The sequence below is a fragment of the Myotis yumanensis genome, unplaced genomic scaffold, assembly GCF_028538775.1.
Source record: "Myotis yumanensis isolate MYYU_CA2020_CCGP unplaced genomic scaffold, mMyoYum1.0.hap1 SCAF_2, whole genome shotgun sequence".
Classification (NCBI taxonomy): Eukaryota; Metazoa; Chordata; class Mammalia; order Chiroptera; family Vespertilionidae; genus Myotis; species Myotis yumanensis.
The window spans coordinates 92,743,593-92,762,445 of record NW_027223753.1 but is presented as its reverse complement, the minus strand read 5'-3'; the positions used below and the strand labels follow the sequence as shown (position 1 = coordinate 92,762,445).

The 18,853-nt window shown below is 40.5% G+C and overlaps 1 protein-coding gene across 6 annotated transcripts in view; it reads left to right on the top strand.

The window, feature by feature from the left end:
• PRP4K (pre-mRNA processing factor kinase PRP4K) overlaps positions 1-18,409 on the top strand; it is a 65,611-nt gene extending 47,202 nt beyond the window's left edge. For 2 of the 6 annotated variants that reach the window (XM_070405794.1, XM_070405793.1), the window contains exons 9-15: positions 3,242-3,389; positions 6,768-6,905; positions 8,234-8,387; positions 12,082-12,196; positions 12,777-12,928; positions 14,869-14,955; positions 17,108-18,409. In XM_070405794.1, the coding sequence (XP_070261895.1) occupies positions 3,242-3,389; positions 6,768-6,905; positions 8,234-8,387; positions 12,082-12,196; positions 12,777-12,928; positions 14,869-14,955; positions 17,108-17,311 (998 nt within the window). In that variant the 3' untranslated portion in view covers positions 17,312-18,409. The remainder of the gene's footprint in view (positions 1-3,241; positions 3,390-6,767; positions 6,906-8,233; positions 8,388-12,081; positions 12,197-12,776; positions 12,929-14,868; positions 14,956-17,107) is intronic. The other 4 variants (XR_011470286.1, XR_011470284.1, XR_011470283.1 and 1 more) reach the window with 4 other exon arrangements.
• The last annotated feature ends 444 nt before the right edge of the window (positions 18,410-18,853 follow it).

Genomic DNA, 18,853 nt, shown 5'->3' with positions numbered 1-18,853 from the left:
GTCAACGATTTGAAATAGGAAGAAGCAAAAAACACCCAACTGGAAAAGCAAAATGAAAAAAGAATCCAAAAATACGAAGATAGTGTAAAGAGCCTCTGGGACAGCTTCAAGCGTACCAACATCCGAATTATAGGGCTGCCAGAAGAAGAGAGAGAGCAAGATATTGAAAACCTATTTGAAGAAATAATGACAGAAAACTTCCCCTACCTGGTGAAAGAAATAGACTTCCAAGTCCGGGAAGCGCAGAGAAACCCAAACAAAAGGAATCCAAAGAGGAGTACACCAAGACACATCATAGTTAAAATGCCAAGAGCAAAAGACAAAGAGAGAATCTTAAAAGCAGCAAGAGAAAGAGACTCAATTACCTACAAGGGAATACCCATACAAATGTCAGCTGATTTCTCAACAGAAACTTTGCAGGCCAGAAGGGAGTGGCAAGAAATATTCAAAGTGCTGAATACCAAGAACCTACAACCAAGATTACTTTATCCAGCAAAGCTATCATTTAGAATTGGAGGTCAGTTAAAGAGCTTCACAGATAAGGAAAAGCTAAAGGAGTTCATCACCACCAAACCAGTATTATACGAAATGCTGAAAGGTATCCTTTAAGAAGAGGAGGAAGAAGAAAAAGGTAAAGATACAAATTATGAACAACAAATACACATCTATCAACAAGTGAATCTAAAAATCAAGTGAATAAATAATCTGATGAACAGAATGAACTGGTGATTATAATAGAATCAGGGGCATAGAAAGGGAGTGGACTGGCTATTTTTGGGGGGGAAAAGGGTGAGGGGGATGCAGGAAGAGACTGGACAAAAATTGCGCACCTGTGGATGGGGAGTGAGGGAGGAGGGTGGGGTGGGAACTGGGTGGAGGGGAGTTATAGGGGGAAAAAAGAGGAACAAATATAATAATTTGAACAATGAAGATTTAATTTAAAAAATTACAAAAAGGAAAAAAGAAATACTAGTAGAAAGGAGAAAAATAGAGTAAGAATGGGGAAGAGAAAAATAAGAGATACAACACAAAGGAGAGACAAAAATAATAGAGCAATAAATAAAAAGAAGGTAATGCAAAAAATAAGAAAAAAAGTGACATTTATTTATCTCAGCAAAGTTAGTGCCTCTGTATTCTGGTCTTCTGTTGACTGATGTTGACTGTTTTGTCTGGTGTTTCTGGGCCTCCTGGGAGGTACTTGGGTGCTAGCCATGTTCAGAAGCTGTCCATGTTTGGCTCTGTGCAGTCTGTTCGAAGTTTCAAGTGATCCACAGTTTGTGTCTGTCTTCACAGGACTTGGCTATGGGCAGAAGGGACCAAGCTGCACTCTAGGGCCAGTTTGTTAGCACCACAGGGCCCAGGTTCAGGTCAGCAAACTTGTTCCTTGGTCTCCACCTCCACCCACTTTCTCCTGTTGGCCAGCTGTCTCTTAATCACTGAAAAGGCTGTTTACAAAAGGACTTTTGGTGGAATTGGTCGTATGTGACCTTGGGTCTCCCATGAGTAGGGATGTTCAGATTTCAGGAAAAATGGTGGGTGTTTTTCTCCATTCTATAGCTATTCCTCTGAGAGTGCCCCAGAAATTTTCCCTTGGTTGGGCATAGATCTCATATAGAGTACAGGGAGATCACCGGGCATCCAGGAGTTTCTATACGCTCTCCTGTGAGGAAGAAGTAGTAGTTAGGTTCCTAGGACAGTGGGGTAGATGACTCCACCCCCAAGCCAGCCAGTGATGCTTCTTAGATTGTTCAGACCCATAGGTTTGGCCTCTGCTATTGTAGCTTGTGCAGGGGTCAAGATGTAGGGTGTGACAAGTGGGATTCCTGAGTGTGGGGTCAGTGGTATCCCTTAGGGCAGGATATTTGCATTTCCCCTCCCCTCCAGCTGTAGCTGCTGGGAGGGGTCTGTGACTATCAGGAACAATGTCCCCTTCTGTATGGCCATGGGATGACTGATTTCAAGCCTCTCTGCCACCAGTTTTCCATGTTTCCCCTCAATGCTTCCGACCCTAGCCACTCCTCAGGTAATTCCAGCCCACACTGCCTTCTTTCCACCAAAGCCTCAGGTGAATGGCTGCAAAGGAAAACCCTGTGCTCTGGGTTTTTAATTTAATTTTATTACTATTTTTTAAATACATATTTTGCTATTAAGTTCTGAAAGGAAGGGAGAGGGAGAGGGAGAGACAGAAACATTAATGATGAGAGAGAATCATTGATCGGCTCCCTCCTGCACACCCCACACTGGGGATTGAGCCAGCAACCTGGGCATGTGCCCTGACCTGGAATCAAACTGTAACCTCCTGGTTCATAGGTGACATTCAACCACGGAGCCATGCGAGCCAGGCTGCTCTGTGATTTTTAAAAAAACACACCAAAATGATGGCTTTATCTCTTACTGGTTCCAGTCTCCCCAGGGTCCAGAAACCCCGCCACCTTTTCACAACTGGATGTTACATGGGCTACTTTTCTTGGCTCTGGTGCTCTGGACTCTGGATCAAGATCCAGGCCTTGATCTTCACAGGGAAAACCCCACTCTGCAGCCGAGAACTCTCTCCTCACTCTTGGCCTGCTGCCTTTGGAAGCTGGGCCAGCCCCTCTTGTGACCGCACCCTTCCTAGCAGTCTCTAGATGGTTTTTACCCTTCCTTCACAATTCTTATTAATTCTAGCGTTCATTGTAACATTTTGTAAAAGCTTCTTCATAGTGCCATCACCTAAAAAGTTTGGCTCATCTAGCAGCTGCTGAATTTATGTAGGCAGCCCCAGAAGCATTGCAAATTCAAGTGAAGACTTGATTTGCAACCTAATTTTATTCAGTTATTTTTAGCTATGAGATAATCCTCCAAAAGGAAGAGGTTAGTACATCACTTGCTCATCTTGATCTGAAACCAAGAGAAACAACATACAAGGAACTTGGGGTACTAGTCATACAGGACTGCAGTTGGAAACACTTCAACCAGCACATTTCTCCCATATTCAATGTTAAAATCATTAGCATTTGATAAGACAGCAAAAACTGTCCTTGTAATCATTGGAAGTGGGCATGCAGTATTAACCACATGGAAGAGAGTGACAGTGGAGGCATGGGCTTGATTCTCTATGATGTCTGGGAAATCAAGCATGAAGTAGGATTTGACATGCATTTTGAGTGATTGCACTGTGTTTCCTACTTTTTAATTTATTCTGTGTATCATAGTTTTGATAATTTACTCAAAATTTTAATGTTTTAATTTACTCTTTTAGGTGTGAACATAGGTGAAGTGTTAGATAAGCGCTATAATGTGTATGGCTACACTGGTCAAGGTGTTTTCAGTAATGTCGTACGAGCCAGAGATAATGCAAGAGCCAACCAAGAAGTGGCTGTAAAGATCATCAGAAACAATGAACTCATGTAAGTCAATGTGATGAAACCTTTAACACATGTTTTGTTCAAATGAAAATATTTCTAAATGCCATTTAAAAAAAGTAACATTCTGTAAAAATAAGTGCTGTAACTATAAAATGACTGTAGTATTCCTTTTTGACTGGATATTTATAGCTATGTGTTATATGTGAAGTACTAGAACTATATAGGCTGATTTGTATTTAATTCATTTCAGTGCATTTCAGTACCTACTGTGCAGTAATGTTAACTTAGACTACTTCTTTCTACTGTTTGTTTATGGCCATCTTTTGCTGTGAATATCTTAAACTCAAGACCAGAGGTGAGGAATAAAAGGTTTATATTAATTAGCTGTCACTGATTAGCATAAAGTGGCCTACAAAAAAAGGACAGCCAGTTTGTCGAATTATTTGTATCTTTCTGTTGCCTTTTTCTTAATAGACTAGGGTTACTTAATTGTCACATACATGTTTTAATGCATAATTTATACCACACACTGAGCTGGTGTTAAACTCAACTTAGTATTGGTTTTGAACGACTGGAAAGAAATGTTGTAGATTTATACTAAAGTCTTAAGCTGCCCCATGCTTAGAAAGTTTTTTGTTGTTTTGTTTTGATGGTTATCCCCAACCCCTGTTTTATAGACACTAAACTTTTAAAAAATGTAGCTTATTGACAAATTATAACAAGCATTTTAGAGGATAACCAAATATTAGTATTTGGTGAGACATTTCCTACTTAGACCCTTAAGGAACCAAAACTGTATACAATGTGGTTCCACTTTTATTAAACACAAGTGCCCTGGTGCACAGATTCGTGCACATTGAAAGGAAATTAATTAGAAGGTGGCCGGTGGGGCAGGACTGGGCAAGACGGGCCAGACACGCCCTGGAGCCAACCTCCTATGGTCACTCCCCAGCCGGTTGCCCCTGGGACAGTGCCATGGCTCAAAGGGCCTCTGCGGAGTGAGTGGGGTTCCTCTAGCAGGTGGGGTCCCCTGGCCAGGCCTGTGGGGATCGGGCCGAAACCGGATCTCCGACATCCCCCAAGGGGTCCCGGATTGTGAGAGAGCAGTTCTCGGGTGACACATCTCCGAATCGGGCTCCCTCCTCTCTGGTTCCGGGGTGCATCATCCGAGAATCCCCACTGCCAAGTCACTGCAGCTCTGCAGCCTCTGTGTTGTCTGCCACCTGGTGGTCATTGTGCGTCATAGCTATCAGTCAGAGGATCGCTTAGCCTCAGATAGACTAGAGGCCCGGTGCACAAAAATTTGTGCACTCGGGTAGGAGAGGGGGTCCCTCAGCCCGTTCTGTGCCCTCTCGCAGTCTGGGACCCCTCAGGAGATAATGACCTGCTGGCTTAGGCCTGCTCCCGGGTGACAGAGGGCAGGCCCAATCCCTAGGTGCAGCCCCTGGTCGGGCTCAGAGCAGGGCCGATTGGGGAGTTGGGGCGCTGCCCCTTGTCATGCACAGAACAGGGCGGATCAGGAGGTTGTGATGCCACCCCTAGTCACACTCAGGGTACAGCCGATTGGGTGGTTGGGGCACCACCCCCTGTCACACTCAAGGCAGGGTCAATGGGGAGGTTGCGTCGCCACCCCCTGTCATGCACAGAGCGGGGCCAATCAGGGTGTTGGGGTTTGCCCCTTGTCACTCACAGAGCAGGGCCCATCAGGGGGATTGGGGCTCCGTACCCGGTCACACACACAGCAGGGCCCATCAGGGGGTTGGGGAGCTCTCCCCTGTCACACACAGAGCAGGGTGGATCAGGGGGTTGGGGCGCTGCCCTCTATCCACAGAGTGGGGCCGATCAGGGGGTTGGGGGGCGGCCACTGTCACACTCAGGGCAGGGCCAATGGGGAGGTTATGGCCCTACCCCGTCACACACAGAGCAGGGCCCGTGGGGGGTGGGATGGCACGCCGCCCTCTATCACCCACAGAGCAGGGCCGATCAGGGGGTTGGGGCGCTGCACCCTGTCGCACACAGAGCAGGGCCGATCAGGGGGTTGGGGCGCTGCACCCTGTCACACACAGAGCAGGGCCGATCAGGGGGTTAGGGCACTGCACCCTGTCACACACACAGCCGCAGGGCGATCAGGGGGTTGGAGAGCTCCCCCCTATCAGGCACAGAGCAGGGCTGATCAGGGGGTTGGGGTACCTTCCCTTGTCACGAACAGAGCAGGGCGGATAGGGAGGTTGTGGCCCCGCTCCCTGTCACAGAGCCGCAGGGCGATCAGGGGGTTTGGGCGCTGCCCCCTGTCACGCTGATCCCGGTGCCAGGAGGCATATTACCCTTTTACTATATAGGATAGAGGCCTGGTGCACGGGTGGGGGCCGGCTGGTGTGCCATGAAGGGTGTCCTAAATCAGGGTGGGGGTCCCCACTGGGATGCCTGGCCAGTCTGGGTGAGGGGCTGAGGGCCGTTTTCAGGCTGCTGGGTGACTGAAGCTCCCAACCGCTCCTTTTTTTCTTTTTTCTTTTTTTATTCTGGGCCAGCTTTAGCTCTGAGGCCTTGGCTGCTGAAAGCAAGTTTCTGGCCTTTGTTTACCTTCTCTATTTGATACAATGTTGCGGTCGGCTGGCTAAAGCCCGGCTGACTAAAGCAGGTTTCTGGGGTTTTGTTTAGCTTCTATATTTGCAACATAGTTGCTGAGAGTTGCAGCTGAGAGGCCGGCAAGTCAGGTGGGGAACGTTAGAGTCCGCAGTCACTGGAGCAAGCAAGCCTCCCTGTTCGCTTTAGTGCATGGCTGCCGTCCGCCATCTTGGCTGGCAGTTAATTTGCATATCGCCCTGATTAGCCAATGGGAAGGGTAGCGGATGTACGGCTAATGACCATGTTTCTCTTTTATCAGATAGAATAGATAAACAGTTAGATAGATAGATAGATAGATAGATAAAATAGATCGATCAGTGGTTCTCAACCTGTGGGTCGCGACCCCTTTGGGGCTCGAACGACCCTTTCACAGGGGTCGTCTAAGACCATCCTGCCTTTCAGATATTTACATTAAGATTTATAACAGTAGCAACATTACAGTTATGAAATAGCAATGAAAATAATTTTATGGTTGGGGGGTCACAACATGAGGAACCGTATTTAAAGGGCCAGAAGGTTGAGAACCACAGATAGATGATAGATAGATAGATAGATGATAGATAGATAGTATTTACATCAAGACTTGAGAATAAAATGTGCAATAAAATAAATAAATTTTATTTATTCAATAAAATGAGAATAAAATTATTGATTTCCCTTTAAGCAAGGTAGTTTATTCCTCAGTGTTTCTGTTTTGTTGATTGGTTATTTTGGAAATTAACTTCAGAAAATCATATAAGTTTTTATAAATTCTGGATGTATTTAATTTTGACCTAATTTTCTTTTTTATTTCAGGCAGAAAACTGGTTTAAAAGAACTAGAATTCTTGAAAAAACTTAATGATGCTGATCCTGATGACAAATTTCATTGTTTGCGGCTCTTCAGACACTTTTATCACAAACAGCATCTCTGTCTCGTATTTGAGCCTCTCAGGTACAGTGTCAGAATCTCTACATAAACTGAAAATTTAGCTTCTTCATTGAAATGACAGATTTTCTGGGTGTTTGATTTTTATTTACTTAATTATTTACTAGAGGTCCAGCGCACGAAATTCATGCATTTTGCGGGGTGGTGTCCCTCAGCCTGGCCTGTGCCCTCTCACAGTCTGGGAGCCCCGTAATTGATTGCCCCACAGAAGAAGGCCCCGCCCACCCGCTGCAGCGCCGCCGGCTGGGTAGCCTGGCCTCCCTCTGCGGGGCGGTCGATTGCAGGGCTCCATGATCAATCACCCCAAAGAGGTAAGCCCTGCCCACCCAGCCGAGGCTCCGCAATGGATTGCCCCCACAGAGGGAGGCCCAGGCTACCCACTGCAGTGCCGCTGGCCAGGTATCCTGGGCCTCCCTCTTTGGGGCAATCAATCGCGGTGCTTTGCAATTGATCGCCCCAAAGAGGTAGGCCCTGCCTACCCAGCCTGGGCTCTGCAATGGATCTCCCCCATAGAGGGAGGCCCTGCCCACTCACTGCAGCACCGCTGCCAGGTAGCCTGAGCCTCCCTCTGTGGGGAATCATGGAACCTCCCGATTGATCATCCCACCAGCTGGTGGCCTGGGCCTCCCTCTGCAGGGTGATCATGGTGCAATGGCTGGGCCCCTGACCAGTCGCATTGCACCTGCCTTGGCTGGCCTAGCACCAGTGGATGTCAGCGTGGTCATCCAGACGGTTGTTCCACTGTTCAGCCATTTGGTCGATTTGCATATTATGTTTTATTATTATAGACTTAATTTAGTTTTGGTTTTTGTTTTTTAACCTTGTATTAAGAGTTGGTTTCTTGATAGTTATTAATGTATTAACATTAATTGACTGCATACTATGTACCAGTTTACTACTTGCTTTTAGCCTTCAGCTCAACAAGAGAAATTCTCCGGAAATTAAATATTTCAAGGAAGGATTAAGCCAGAATGATAAGAAATGGGAATCGTGGAAGAAATACAGTTTTGATCTTCTAAAGTATAGCTTCATTGTTAGTCTTTCAAATATAAATCCGTTCTAAAATCAATACAGATTTTACCATTGCATAGCTTTCCTTCAATTTATTTTAAAAATTGAGTTTTATTGGAAAATTGTGTTATGTACACACAATTTCATATGTTCTCATTTCAGTGTAGAAAAATTTATCAAATATATGAGGAGGTATTCTTGAACAGAATATTTAATTGTAATTTGTATTTTGGGCTTGATTTTACTTTATGCTTAAATGTTTTTGCGTTTTTTAAATGTCCATTTTGTATTTTAACCCTTAGTTTTTTTTTCTCTCCTATAAGCATGAATTTACGAGAGGTGTTAAAAAAATATGGTAAGGATGTTGGTCTTCATATTAAAGCTGTAAGATCCTATAGTCAGCAGTTGTTCTTGGCATTGAAACTCCTTAAAAGATGCAATATTCTACATGCTGATATCAAGCCAGACAATATCCTGGTAAGTGAAACAGTTAAGGCTGCATTGTATATCCATGTATTTTCTTTTCAGTAATGTGAGATTACCACTGTATTATTTTAAAAATAACATCTTAAATTATATATTTATTACCCATTATAAATGACCAATTTTTACTTTTTTGGAAATTGAGCCATGAAATTTTAAAGTATAAAGAAAGAAGAAAGAAGAGATAGGCCACTGTCTCAAATTTTTCCTTTTTATTGTGAATTTAGAGTACATGCAAATCCCAAGAGTGCTTTAATATAGTAATGATGGGTTTCCTCTGGTAGTGAATAAAAAATGCTGCATGTTTTGCTGTTTTGAAATAAGGTGTGTTACACTTCTGTGTTCTTTAATTTTGTAGGCTAATGGAGTTAAGAACATTTAAGGGAATTTTATAGACTGATGGAATTTGGGACATTTAAGAGAATTGCCTTAAGCAGATATAAGAAGTTGAGTTTAAAGGTGTCCAGGGGTAATTCTTTTTTCCTTTATTCTTTTTTTAAAAATATACTTTATTGATTTTTTACAGACAGGTAGGGAGAGGGATAGAGTTAGAAACATCAATGAGAGAGAAATATCGACCAGCTGCCTCCTGCACACTCCCTACTGGGAATGTGCCCGCAACCTAGGTACATGCCCTTGACTAGAATTGAACCTGGGACCCTTCGGTCTGCAGGCCGACGCTCTATCCACTGAGCCAAACCGGCTAGGGCTCCATTATTCTTTACTAGAGGCCCAGTGCACAAATTCGTGCACCAGTGGGGTCCCTCGGCCTGGCCTGCAGGATTGGGCCAAAACCAGCTCTCCGACATCCCCTGAGGGGTCCTGGATTGTGAGAGGGCGCAGGCCAGGCCAAGGGAACCCACTGGTGCACGATTGGGGACCATAGGAGGGCTCCAGGCTGTGTCCGGCCTGTCTCGCTCAGTCCTGATTGGCTGTACCCCTGCAGCAAGCTAACTTACCAGTTGGAGCTTCTGCCCTCTGGTGGTCATTGCACGCCATAGTGAGTGGTTGCGTGGCCTTCGCATATCATTAGCATATTACGCTTTGATTGGTTGAACAGACGACCGGACACTTAGCATATTAGGTTTTTATTGTATAGGATTGTTTTAGAAGCAGTGCCGCCGAACCGGTTTGGCTCAGTGGATAGAGCGTCGGCCTGCGGACTGAAAGGTCCCAGGTTCGATTCCGGTCAAGGGCATGTACCTGGGTTGCGGGCACATCCCCCGTAGGAGATGTGCAAGAGGCAGCTGATCGATGGTTCTCTCTCATCGATGTTTCTAACTCTCTATCTCTCTCCCTTCCTCTCTGTAAAAAATCAATAAAATATATTTTTTAAAAAAAGTGCCTTCTGGGAGCCCTAACACAGTAAAGCTCACTCTCCTAAAACTGTCTTTACATCTTTTTTTTTTTAAATCCTCACCTGAGGATATTTTTCCCATTGCTTTTCAGAGAGAGTGGAAGAAGGGAGGGAAGGAAGGAGGGAGAGAGAAACATCAAATAAGAGAAACACATAGACTGGTTGCCTCCCGCATGTTGCATGGGAGGCAGGGGTTGGGGAGCAAACTCTCAACTCAGGTATTTGCCTTTGACGGAATTGAACCTGCAACTCTGAGTCAGGGCTGTCTTGACCTCTTTTAGCTTAAGACTGCTGATGTGGTAGCATGCAAATTTACAATATAATTTTATGTTTTTGAAATTTCGAAATATATATCATCATAGTGGAGTGATTAATGCACACACAACCTCTTTCGCTCCCTGACCCCATTTCTTCACCCTGTTCTAAGGTTTTCAGAGTTGGGGCATGTGCAAAATGTGGGTAATTCCAAGTTTATCTTCTAATCACATGTTCCACACTTTAGAAAAATTATGATCCGATTAGAGTATTTCCTTTCACACTATCACATTAATAATGAGGCATTCCATTTTGATATGTTTAGTCTGAGTTTATAATGTATTACATATATAATATAACTTGGTTAGAGGAGCTGAGTTATAACAGTGAAATAGTAGGTATATTATGAATGAATTATAGACTTGCCTAGTCAGCTTCATAGTTGATTTTTACCTCAGTTTTTTAACTTTCTCATTTTTAAATTGTGAAATATATCATCCATATGAAAGAATGTATAAAATATAAACAGTCTAAAGATAGACTGTGAACATTTGTGTAACCACCATGGAGGTTAAAGAATAACATATGTGCTAGTATGTTAGAAGCTCTTGCTTTTAAAACTTCATTTTTCTTTGAGTTAATGCTAAACTAGATTTCACATGGATTCTGAAATGGAATATATTTTCCCTTCTTCCTGAAGAAGGAAAAAATAGATGATCAGAGACCACATGGAGCTGTTTAATGAAAATCCAAATCTTTAAACAACTAGTGTGGTAGAAATACCATATTCTTCATGAGGGGGTAGTAGTTGTGTAGCCAAACTAAAGGGCACATAAATGTGGATAGCCTGCTACTATTTAAGGCATTTTACCTAGACCAAGAGTTCCACTGGTAGATTTCTCATTTTAAAATGGTCCTGGTTTTATTTCTGGGTATTGCAACTGCATTCTTAAGTAGCTAAATGCAGTTTATACTTTAAAAGGCTTTGAAAGTACTTTCCCTTTTGAAGATACCTGTTTTCCTGATCCCCCAGATGAAGAGATATGGATGTGACAGTTAAAATTAATCATTTCTATCATTAGTTTAATTCCATGGATATCATCTTAATGGACCAGTCTGTTACATTGATCAAGCTTTACAACATCCCAGTAGAGAGTACTAGAGTTATTTATTTAAAGCGTTATGTTTCTTTTGGGTGGGAACAGTAGGCCAAGTTCAAGTCCCAACTCGGAATTTGTGTGTGTCTCTTTTGAAGGGGGTAGGGACTCTGGAATATGAATTATCTTCACTTGTTAATCCTGAACATGCTTCTGACTCATGAGTGGCAGCAGTCATGGGAGCAGCTCCAGCCTTTCTCAGCAGATGTCACTGTTACTGTGTATGTTGAAGTATTTACAAAGGACAAAAGAAACAAATGACTAATATAGAGTTCATGTTTATCAGTTTTGCCAAATATATTTAACATTTTCTTGACTAATAACTTTCTTTATATTTAAGGGATTTAATAATTTTTAGACTTGAAGTGATTGTTAAATTTGGGATGGTCTTAGCAGCTTCCCATGAATATTTTTATTGTTTTTGTCCAAATTTAATCTGAAGCATTTTGCTTTTGTTGCCATCATACTTTTTTGGCAACTGAAAGTTAACTTAAATCAAATGAAAGTTGATCTAAGTCTGAGCCCTTATTAATGAATGTCTTCGTGTTCCTTTATATAGTAACTTGACTTTATGCAGGTGTTCTGGGGATTTTTAGAAGATGCTTTGCGTCAGTTAGATTTTTCTCTTACTACCCCATCCTTTTCTAAATAGTGTTGGTTAAAATTAACTTTACTTGGTATTATTTCAAATTTCTTCACTGAGAAAAGTTCTTTTACTAATGATAATCAAATATTTGGTATCCCTTAATTTTTCATAATTAGGAAATTGAGGTTTAAAATAATTTAAAAAGGAATTTTAAAAAGAGTGACTTTGTTCTCAATATTGGAAATAACTTCTCAAAGCCAATTATTTTTATCTGATTACTTGTCTTAATTATTCCTGGCATGAATTAAACTTCCATGATAAAATGTTTTTCAGGTTAATGAATCAAAAACTATTTTAAAGCTCTGTGATTTTGGGTCGGCTTCACATGTTGCGGATAATGACATAACTCCTTATCTTGTCAGTAGATTTTATCGTGCTCCTGAAATCAGTAAGTTTCTTCAAATGGTTTTTGACCTGGGCCATCATATGTGGTGGAAACAGCATATTTAATGTCTAAGTACTGTTTTCATCGCACTTTAGCAGCTGCACGAGGTCATTCACGAGGAAGGGAACCTTAACAAGTTCATCCTCCTCAGGTGGAATGATGGTAGTTGGGACAGGAGTCTTGGTCTTGTCTGGCAAGAGTAGCAAAAACAGTTGTGGAAAATCCTCGACTTTAGAAGACTGCTCTTGAGTACTCAAGGTCTGATTATCAAATATATGAATTGTGTGGGACCTTTGGTTTTTCTCCTTGGTAGAGGCTGATTAGCACCTCCACCAAAGGTGAAATGATAAAAGAATAAATACACATTTTTCTCTGCCCCTCAATTCCTTCCCCACGTCCTCATTTTTTTAGGTTTTAAGTTTGTGATTCTATTAAGAACTAATGGGAAAGAACATGAAACTAATGCCATAAGTGGCATTAAGATTGTGCTTATGTAGTTCAAGCTAAAATTAATATCCCATTAATGGAAATAAATAGTAGTTGATTTTTTTAATCCTATATTTAACTTCTTTTTTGTTTTCAGTTATAGGTAAAAGCTATGACTATGGAATAGATATGTGGTCTGTAGGTTGTACCTTATATGAACTCTATACTGGAAAAATTTTATTTCCCGGCAAAACCAACAACCATATGTTGAAGCTCGCCATGGATCTCAAAGGAAAGATGCCAAATAAGGTAGGACATTAATCTGAACTTGTATTTATTGAAGATCTCAGCAGTAGTTTCCCATAGACTGGCCGATTGCTGACCCTTAACTCATCACTAATGGCTATAAAACGATTTGAGAGAGGCAGGTATGTGGCTACTCTGATTCCTTTAGTTCCTTCTCATTAGTGGTTCTAATGAGCCAAGAACTATCAAAAGAGAATAGAACTCTTTTCCTTTCCCCTCTAAAGTCTGTCTTATGTTTTTCTCTACCCTCTTGAATTAAGCAGATGGTAGGGACCTATAGTTTAAGGTAGAATTGTAATTGAGGAAGAGAGAATTGATTAACATAAATTTGTTAAGCACTATATATATATATATATATATATATACACATATACATATATATATATATATATTTTTTTTTTTTTCATGTGTCTGTTCTTCCAGAAACAACAGTGTACTTAAGAACACACCCTTATTGGTAACAGCATGAACATGCTTGAGAGCTGAAATGAAAAAAGTTAGATGTAAGGAAGGACTCAGTCATCAGGGAGGAAAGGGTAAACATTGAAAGAGGAACTTGATGGCCATCAGTTTATTAAAGATTGGAAGTTAGTTGGGAAATGAAGGTATCAAGAAAATTCACTTGAAATGACATCTTTCTGACATAAAACTTATTTGTAGTGCTTCAGCTATCATATCAATTCCTGTTTGATTAACACAAAGCAAGAACTTTAGAGATTTATAAAAATGTCTGAGAGCCATATCTTAGACTTTTGTGGTTTCAGTTTATGTTATGTTGGATTTATTTAGAATAAACAACACAGAAATTAGCTGTTGGTATTTATTTTACTGAGATCTAATCCGTTTCATTTTAGAGCTATTCGAGCATAATTTGTAAAATGTCATTAGGTTACTTAACTGCCAATAGAAAAGGCCCAAATTGTGTAATCGTTTTCCTATCTAAGAACAAATGATTTTAAGTCTTTGCTTAATCCTCAGTTTGAAATAGTGAAAGCACAACTTCATATCATAATTGGTTTAAGTCACTGCCTAGGGGAAATGTAATAATTTCATATAAAAGAATAATAATAGCCCTGACCGGTTTGGCTCAGTGGATGGAGCGTCGGCCTGTGGACTCAGGGGTCCCGGGTTCGATTCCGGTCAGGGGCATGTGCCTTGGTTGTGGGCACATCCCCAGTGGGGAGTGTGCAGGAGGCAGCTGATCGATGTTTCTAACTCTCTATCCCTCTCCCTTCCTCTCTGTAAAAAAATCAATAAAATATATTTAAAAAAATAATAATAATTTCATATTATTAAGTTGTTTTAGGCACGACAATTATATTTGCTTTTTATTTTCTTAATATATATTTATTGATTTCAGAGAGGAAAGGAGAGGGAGAGAGAGAAAAACATCAATGACGAAAGAGAATCGTTGATCGGCTGCCTCCTACTTAACCCCCTAGTGGGGATTGAGCCTCAACTCGAGCATGTGCCCTTGACCAGAATTAAATCCAGGACCCTTCAGTCCACTGAACCAACTGACTAGGACTTATTTGCTTTTTAGTTAAACTCTTGCCCTAGCTGGTTTGGTTCAGTGGATAGAGTGTCAGCCTGCAGACTGAAGGGTCCCGGGTTTGATTCCAATCAAGGGCTCATGCCTGGGGATGCGGTTGTGCGCTTGATCCCTAGTAGAGGGTGTGCAGGAGGCAGCCGATTAACGATTCTCTCTCATCATTGATGTTTCTATTTCTCTTTCCCTCTCCCTTCCTCTCTGAAATCAGAAAAAAAATTTTAAAAAATGAAATAAAAGAGTTAAACTCTTGAGAGCAAGAAATATGAGATCATTTTCAAAAGAGAAAGTAAACCCAGAGAGACTAAATATCTGTGACTTGTTATGTATTAAATTGTTAGTAAGCCAGACTGTTGCATAAGTTCAAAAATTAAGTTTTTTATTTTATTTCCAGATGATTCGGAAAGGTGTATTCAAAGACCAACATTTTGATCAAAACCTCAATTTCATGTACATAGAAGTTGATAAAGTAACAGAGAGGGTAAGTCTCTTTTAAGTGTGCAAGATTAAATGATAATCTTATTGTTAACAAAAGACCTGGGTCATACTAGGAGCTATGAATATTTTGAAACATTAAAATAATTTCTTTTTGGTGTTGGCTGATTCCTGAATAAAATGCATCAAGTTGTGAAAAAGATGAAGAAATTTAAAAATGTTTGTATAGTATGAGTTTATTTTTATTATAGGTCATATTTAGGACCTTCTCATCTCTTCTTTCGGATCACTCTTGGCCTGGCCCACCATCTACCTACCTTCCATATTGCTGTCATAGTGATCTTTTTTGAAAACAAATCTGATCATGTTACTCTCCTTGCTTAAAAACCCTTCATTGGCTTTCTGTTACCTAGACGATAATATATTTAAATTTCTCAGAATGACAAACTAAGTCTTCTATGATATGAACAGTGTGCCCTCTCTTCACTGAACTGTGTAAATCCTATCATTCCATACTTGGCAATTAGCTAAAGGGCATGACCTTTAAGACCTCTCTCTGTTCACAGAACATCCTCATCTTATTGGTTTACTGTATTTCCTCATCCCCTAAAAAGAATATGTATTCAATTTATTCTATTTCAAGCCTCATATGAAATATACATTCTGTGTGAGCCTTTCCAAAACCTCCAGGTTGAAGTAACGACTTCTTTATTTTGGCCCTGTTATATTATACTAGAGGCCTGGTGCATGAATTTGTGCACCAGTGGGGTCATTCGGCCTGGCCTGTGGGATCAGGCCGAAACTGGCTCTCCAACATCCCCCGAGGGGTCCTGGGCATGCCCGGCCCATCTTGTTCAGTCCTGATTGGCCAGACCCAAGCAGCAACTACTGGTCAGAGCATCTTCCTCCTGGTGGTCAATGCACGTCATAGTGCAGTGATGGCGAACCTTTTGAGCTCGGCGTGTCAGCATTTTGAAAAACCCTAACTTAACTCTAGTGCTGTGTCACATATAGAAATTTTTTGATATTTGCAACCATAGTGAAACAAAGACTTATATTTTTGATATTTATTTTATATATTTAAATGCCATTTAACAAAGAAAAATCAACCAAAAAAATGAGTGTCATAGGTTCGCCATCACTGTCATAGTGACTGGTTAACCGTCTGCCCCCTGGTGGTCAGTGCATGTCAAAGCAAGCGGTTGAGCGGCCTTAGCATACATTAGCATATTATGCTTTGATTGGTTGAACGAATGGCTGGACACTTAGCATATTAACCTTTTATTATATAGGATATCCCTAACTTTGTCAGAGCACTTACCACTTCATGGTATCAACTCGTCTACAGGTCTATCTGTTTCCACTTCAGAGTAGGAAAAGTACAGTTCTCTAACAGCAAGTACTTACCATGCTATTTTCAATTACTTAACAATATTTTTGAATTCTCAAATTTTAAGTACTTAACTAAGTTTTAGAGTTTGTTATTATTATTTTAAATATATTTTATTAATTTTTTACAGAGAGGAGGGGAGAGGGATAGACAGTTAGAAACATTGATGAGAGAGAAACATCGATCAGCTGCCTCCTGCACACCCCCTAACTGGGGATGTGCCTGCAACCAAGGTACATGCCCTTGACCAGAATCGAACCTGGGACCCTTGAGTCCGCAGGCCGACGCTCTGTCCACTGAGCCAAACCGGTTAGGGCAAGTTTGTTATTTTTATAAAATTATATTACAGTATGATTTAAAACAAACAAAACTCATAGCTAACTTATGGTTAACCTTTTTCATTTATGCTTTCTTATTGCTTCTTGAAAAGACAGGATATAGGAAGTCACGTAAAAGTTCTAAATGAGGCCGAACAGGTTTGGCTCAGTGGATAGAGCGTCGGCCTGCGAACTCATGGGTCCCAGGTTCGATTCCGGTCAAGGGCATGTACCTTGGTTGCGGGCACATCCCCAGTGGGGGGCGTGCAGGAGGCAGCTGATCGATCTCTCTCATCGATGTTTCTAACTCTCTATCCCTCTCCCTTCTTTTCTGTAAAAAATCAATAAAATATATTTAAAAAGAAAAAAAAAAGTTCTAAATGAGTAGATGGTTATTCTTATAAATTAATATTTTGGTAGACAAAAGTCTGATGTATTATATGTTTTTAGTAACTTTATTTAGAGATACGCATTTTAAAAATTATTTTTAGGAGAAAGTTACTGTCATGAGCACCATTAATCCAACTAAGGACCTTTTGGCTGACTTGATTGGGTGCCAGCGACTTCCTGAAGACCAACGTAAAAAAGTACACCAGCTAAAGGACTTGTTGGACCAGATCCTAATGTTGGACCCAGCTAAACGGATTAGCATCAACCAGGCCCTACAGCATGCCTTTATCCAGGAAAAAATTTAAATGAGATGAAGAAGCTCCAATGGTTTGAGTAATTAAATACAAAGACTGAAGAAATTTCACAGCAGTTTATTAATGTATATAAACTTATAAATATTTCTCCATCAAATTTGAGGAAGCATGATATATTTGAATTAACACCAAGGGTGATGTTTCTTTTAGAAATGTTAGTTAATCTGTTTTGTGTCTTACGTGAAATTTCACTGTAGAACTGTTTTAACTGCCAAGACTGCACAAAATTATAGTGCTAATGTATATGGTTGCAGTTCACATAAAAGACAAAAGCATCTTGTTATAAAATAAGTAGTAATGCTGGGTGGTTGATTTATTTTTAGCAGACTTGGCTTCATTTTGGTCTTCAGGTAAAATGGCCAGCATAAATGCTGTTTATATTCACATTTTCCTAGGTATGTGTGTGCAGGCCACAGCAGCATGCCCTTGGTGTAGTCATTGCCGAAAGGGGTCTGTTCCTTCTTGAGCCTGCCTGCAGGGATGGTCTCCTCTTTTAAAGCAGGTTGTGTACAACATTCAGTACACTGAAGGTAAGCTAAACCATCAACATCACTGGTGTTTTAAGATGTTATTTTATTGGAACAATTGACAAATGAGGGATATTAGCTTTGTGGCAGAATTCCCTGCATGTGTGATACCTGATCTTGTTTTATTTTTTGGCATTGCAACTGTGGCATAGTTACAATTTCTGTTCTGTTCATCACATTTAAAATTGGAAGAGTATGCGCTTGATGGATAGAGCGCCTTCAGTGTACTGTTTCTTATTAACTTTAATTTTTAAAAATCAACTTGCTATAGACTTTATATACATTTTGTTAAATGCAGTTCCTAGTGAGATAGAAACAATGCATAGTTTTCATTTACTAAATTACAAATGTTGAGGCATAATTCTGAAAGTCCTCATATTTAAAAGTTACATAGACAACCTAATGAAATTTTTAACTATTTGTATGTCATTTTGAAAGTGTACTGCTTTATGGTAAAAGTGCTTTTCATTTGTTCATTGTTTTCATTATTTGTGATCATGTTGTCTTTCAATACAGGCATAAACCTTCCACTCTTGAACAAAGCAGCTGCTTTTTAAAAGCGGTAATTGCTTCTTTACCTTTATTTCTTTTGTAAATGAAGCTTTTCTTTAAGAATGTGACTTTAAAGTGTTGTCTATTGCATAAAACAGTTGACACTCACTTATTGTAAAGTGAAGATTGTTCTACTGCATGTGAAGTGGCCATGCAGATTTCTGTATGTTCTCAGTATGCATCACTAGATAATAAAGTCTTTTGTGAACAAGGCATTTGTAGCCATTTTTAAAAATTTTTGTCTTCAGTGCTGGTAAGTCAGGTAAACCATAAATAGTTAAAAGCAACCTTTGTTTCTTCCTTAAAGTCTTTAATAGAATTATTTGCTAAAGATGTAAGCCTAGCCAAAGTTTATTATTTTATTACTAATTAGGATCCTAATTATTTCATCAAAAAATTCTACAAATATTGTCAGCTTTCAGTGTAGTGAGATAATTCCTGTAGGTTAGGGGAT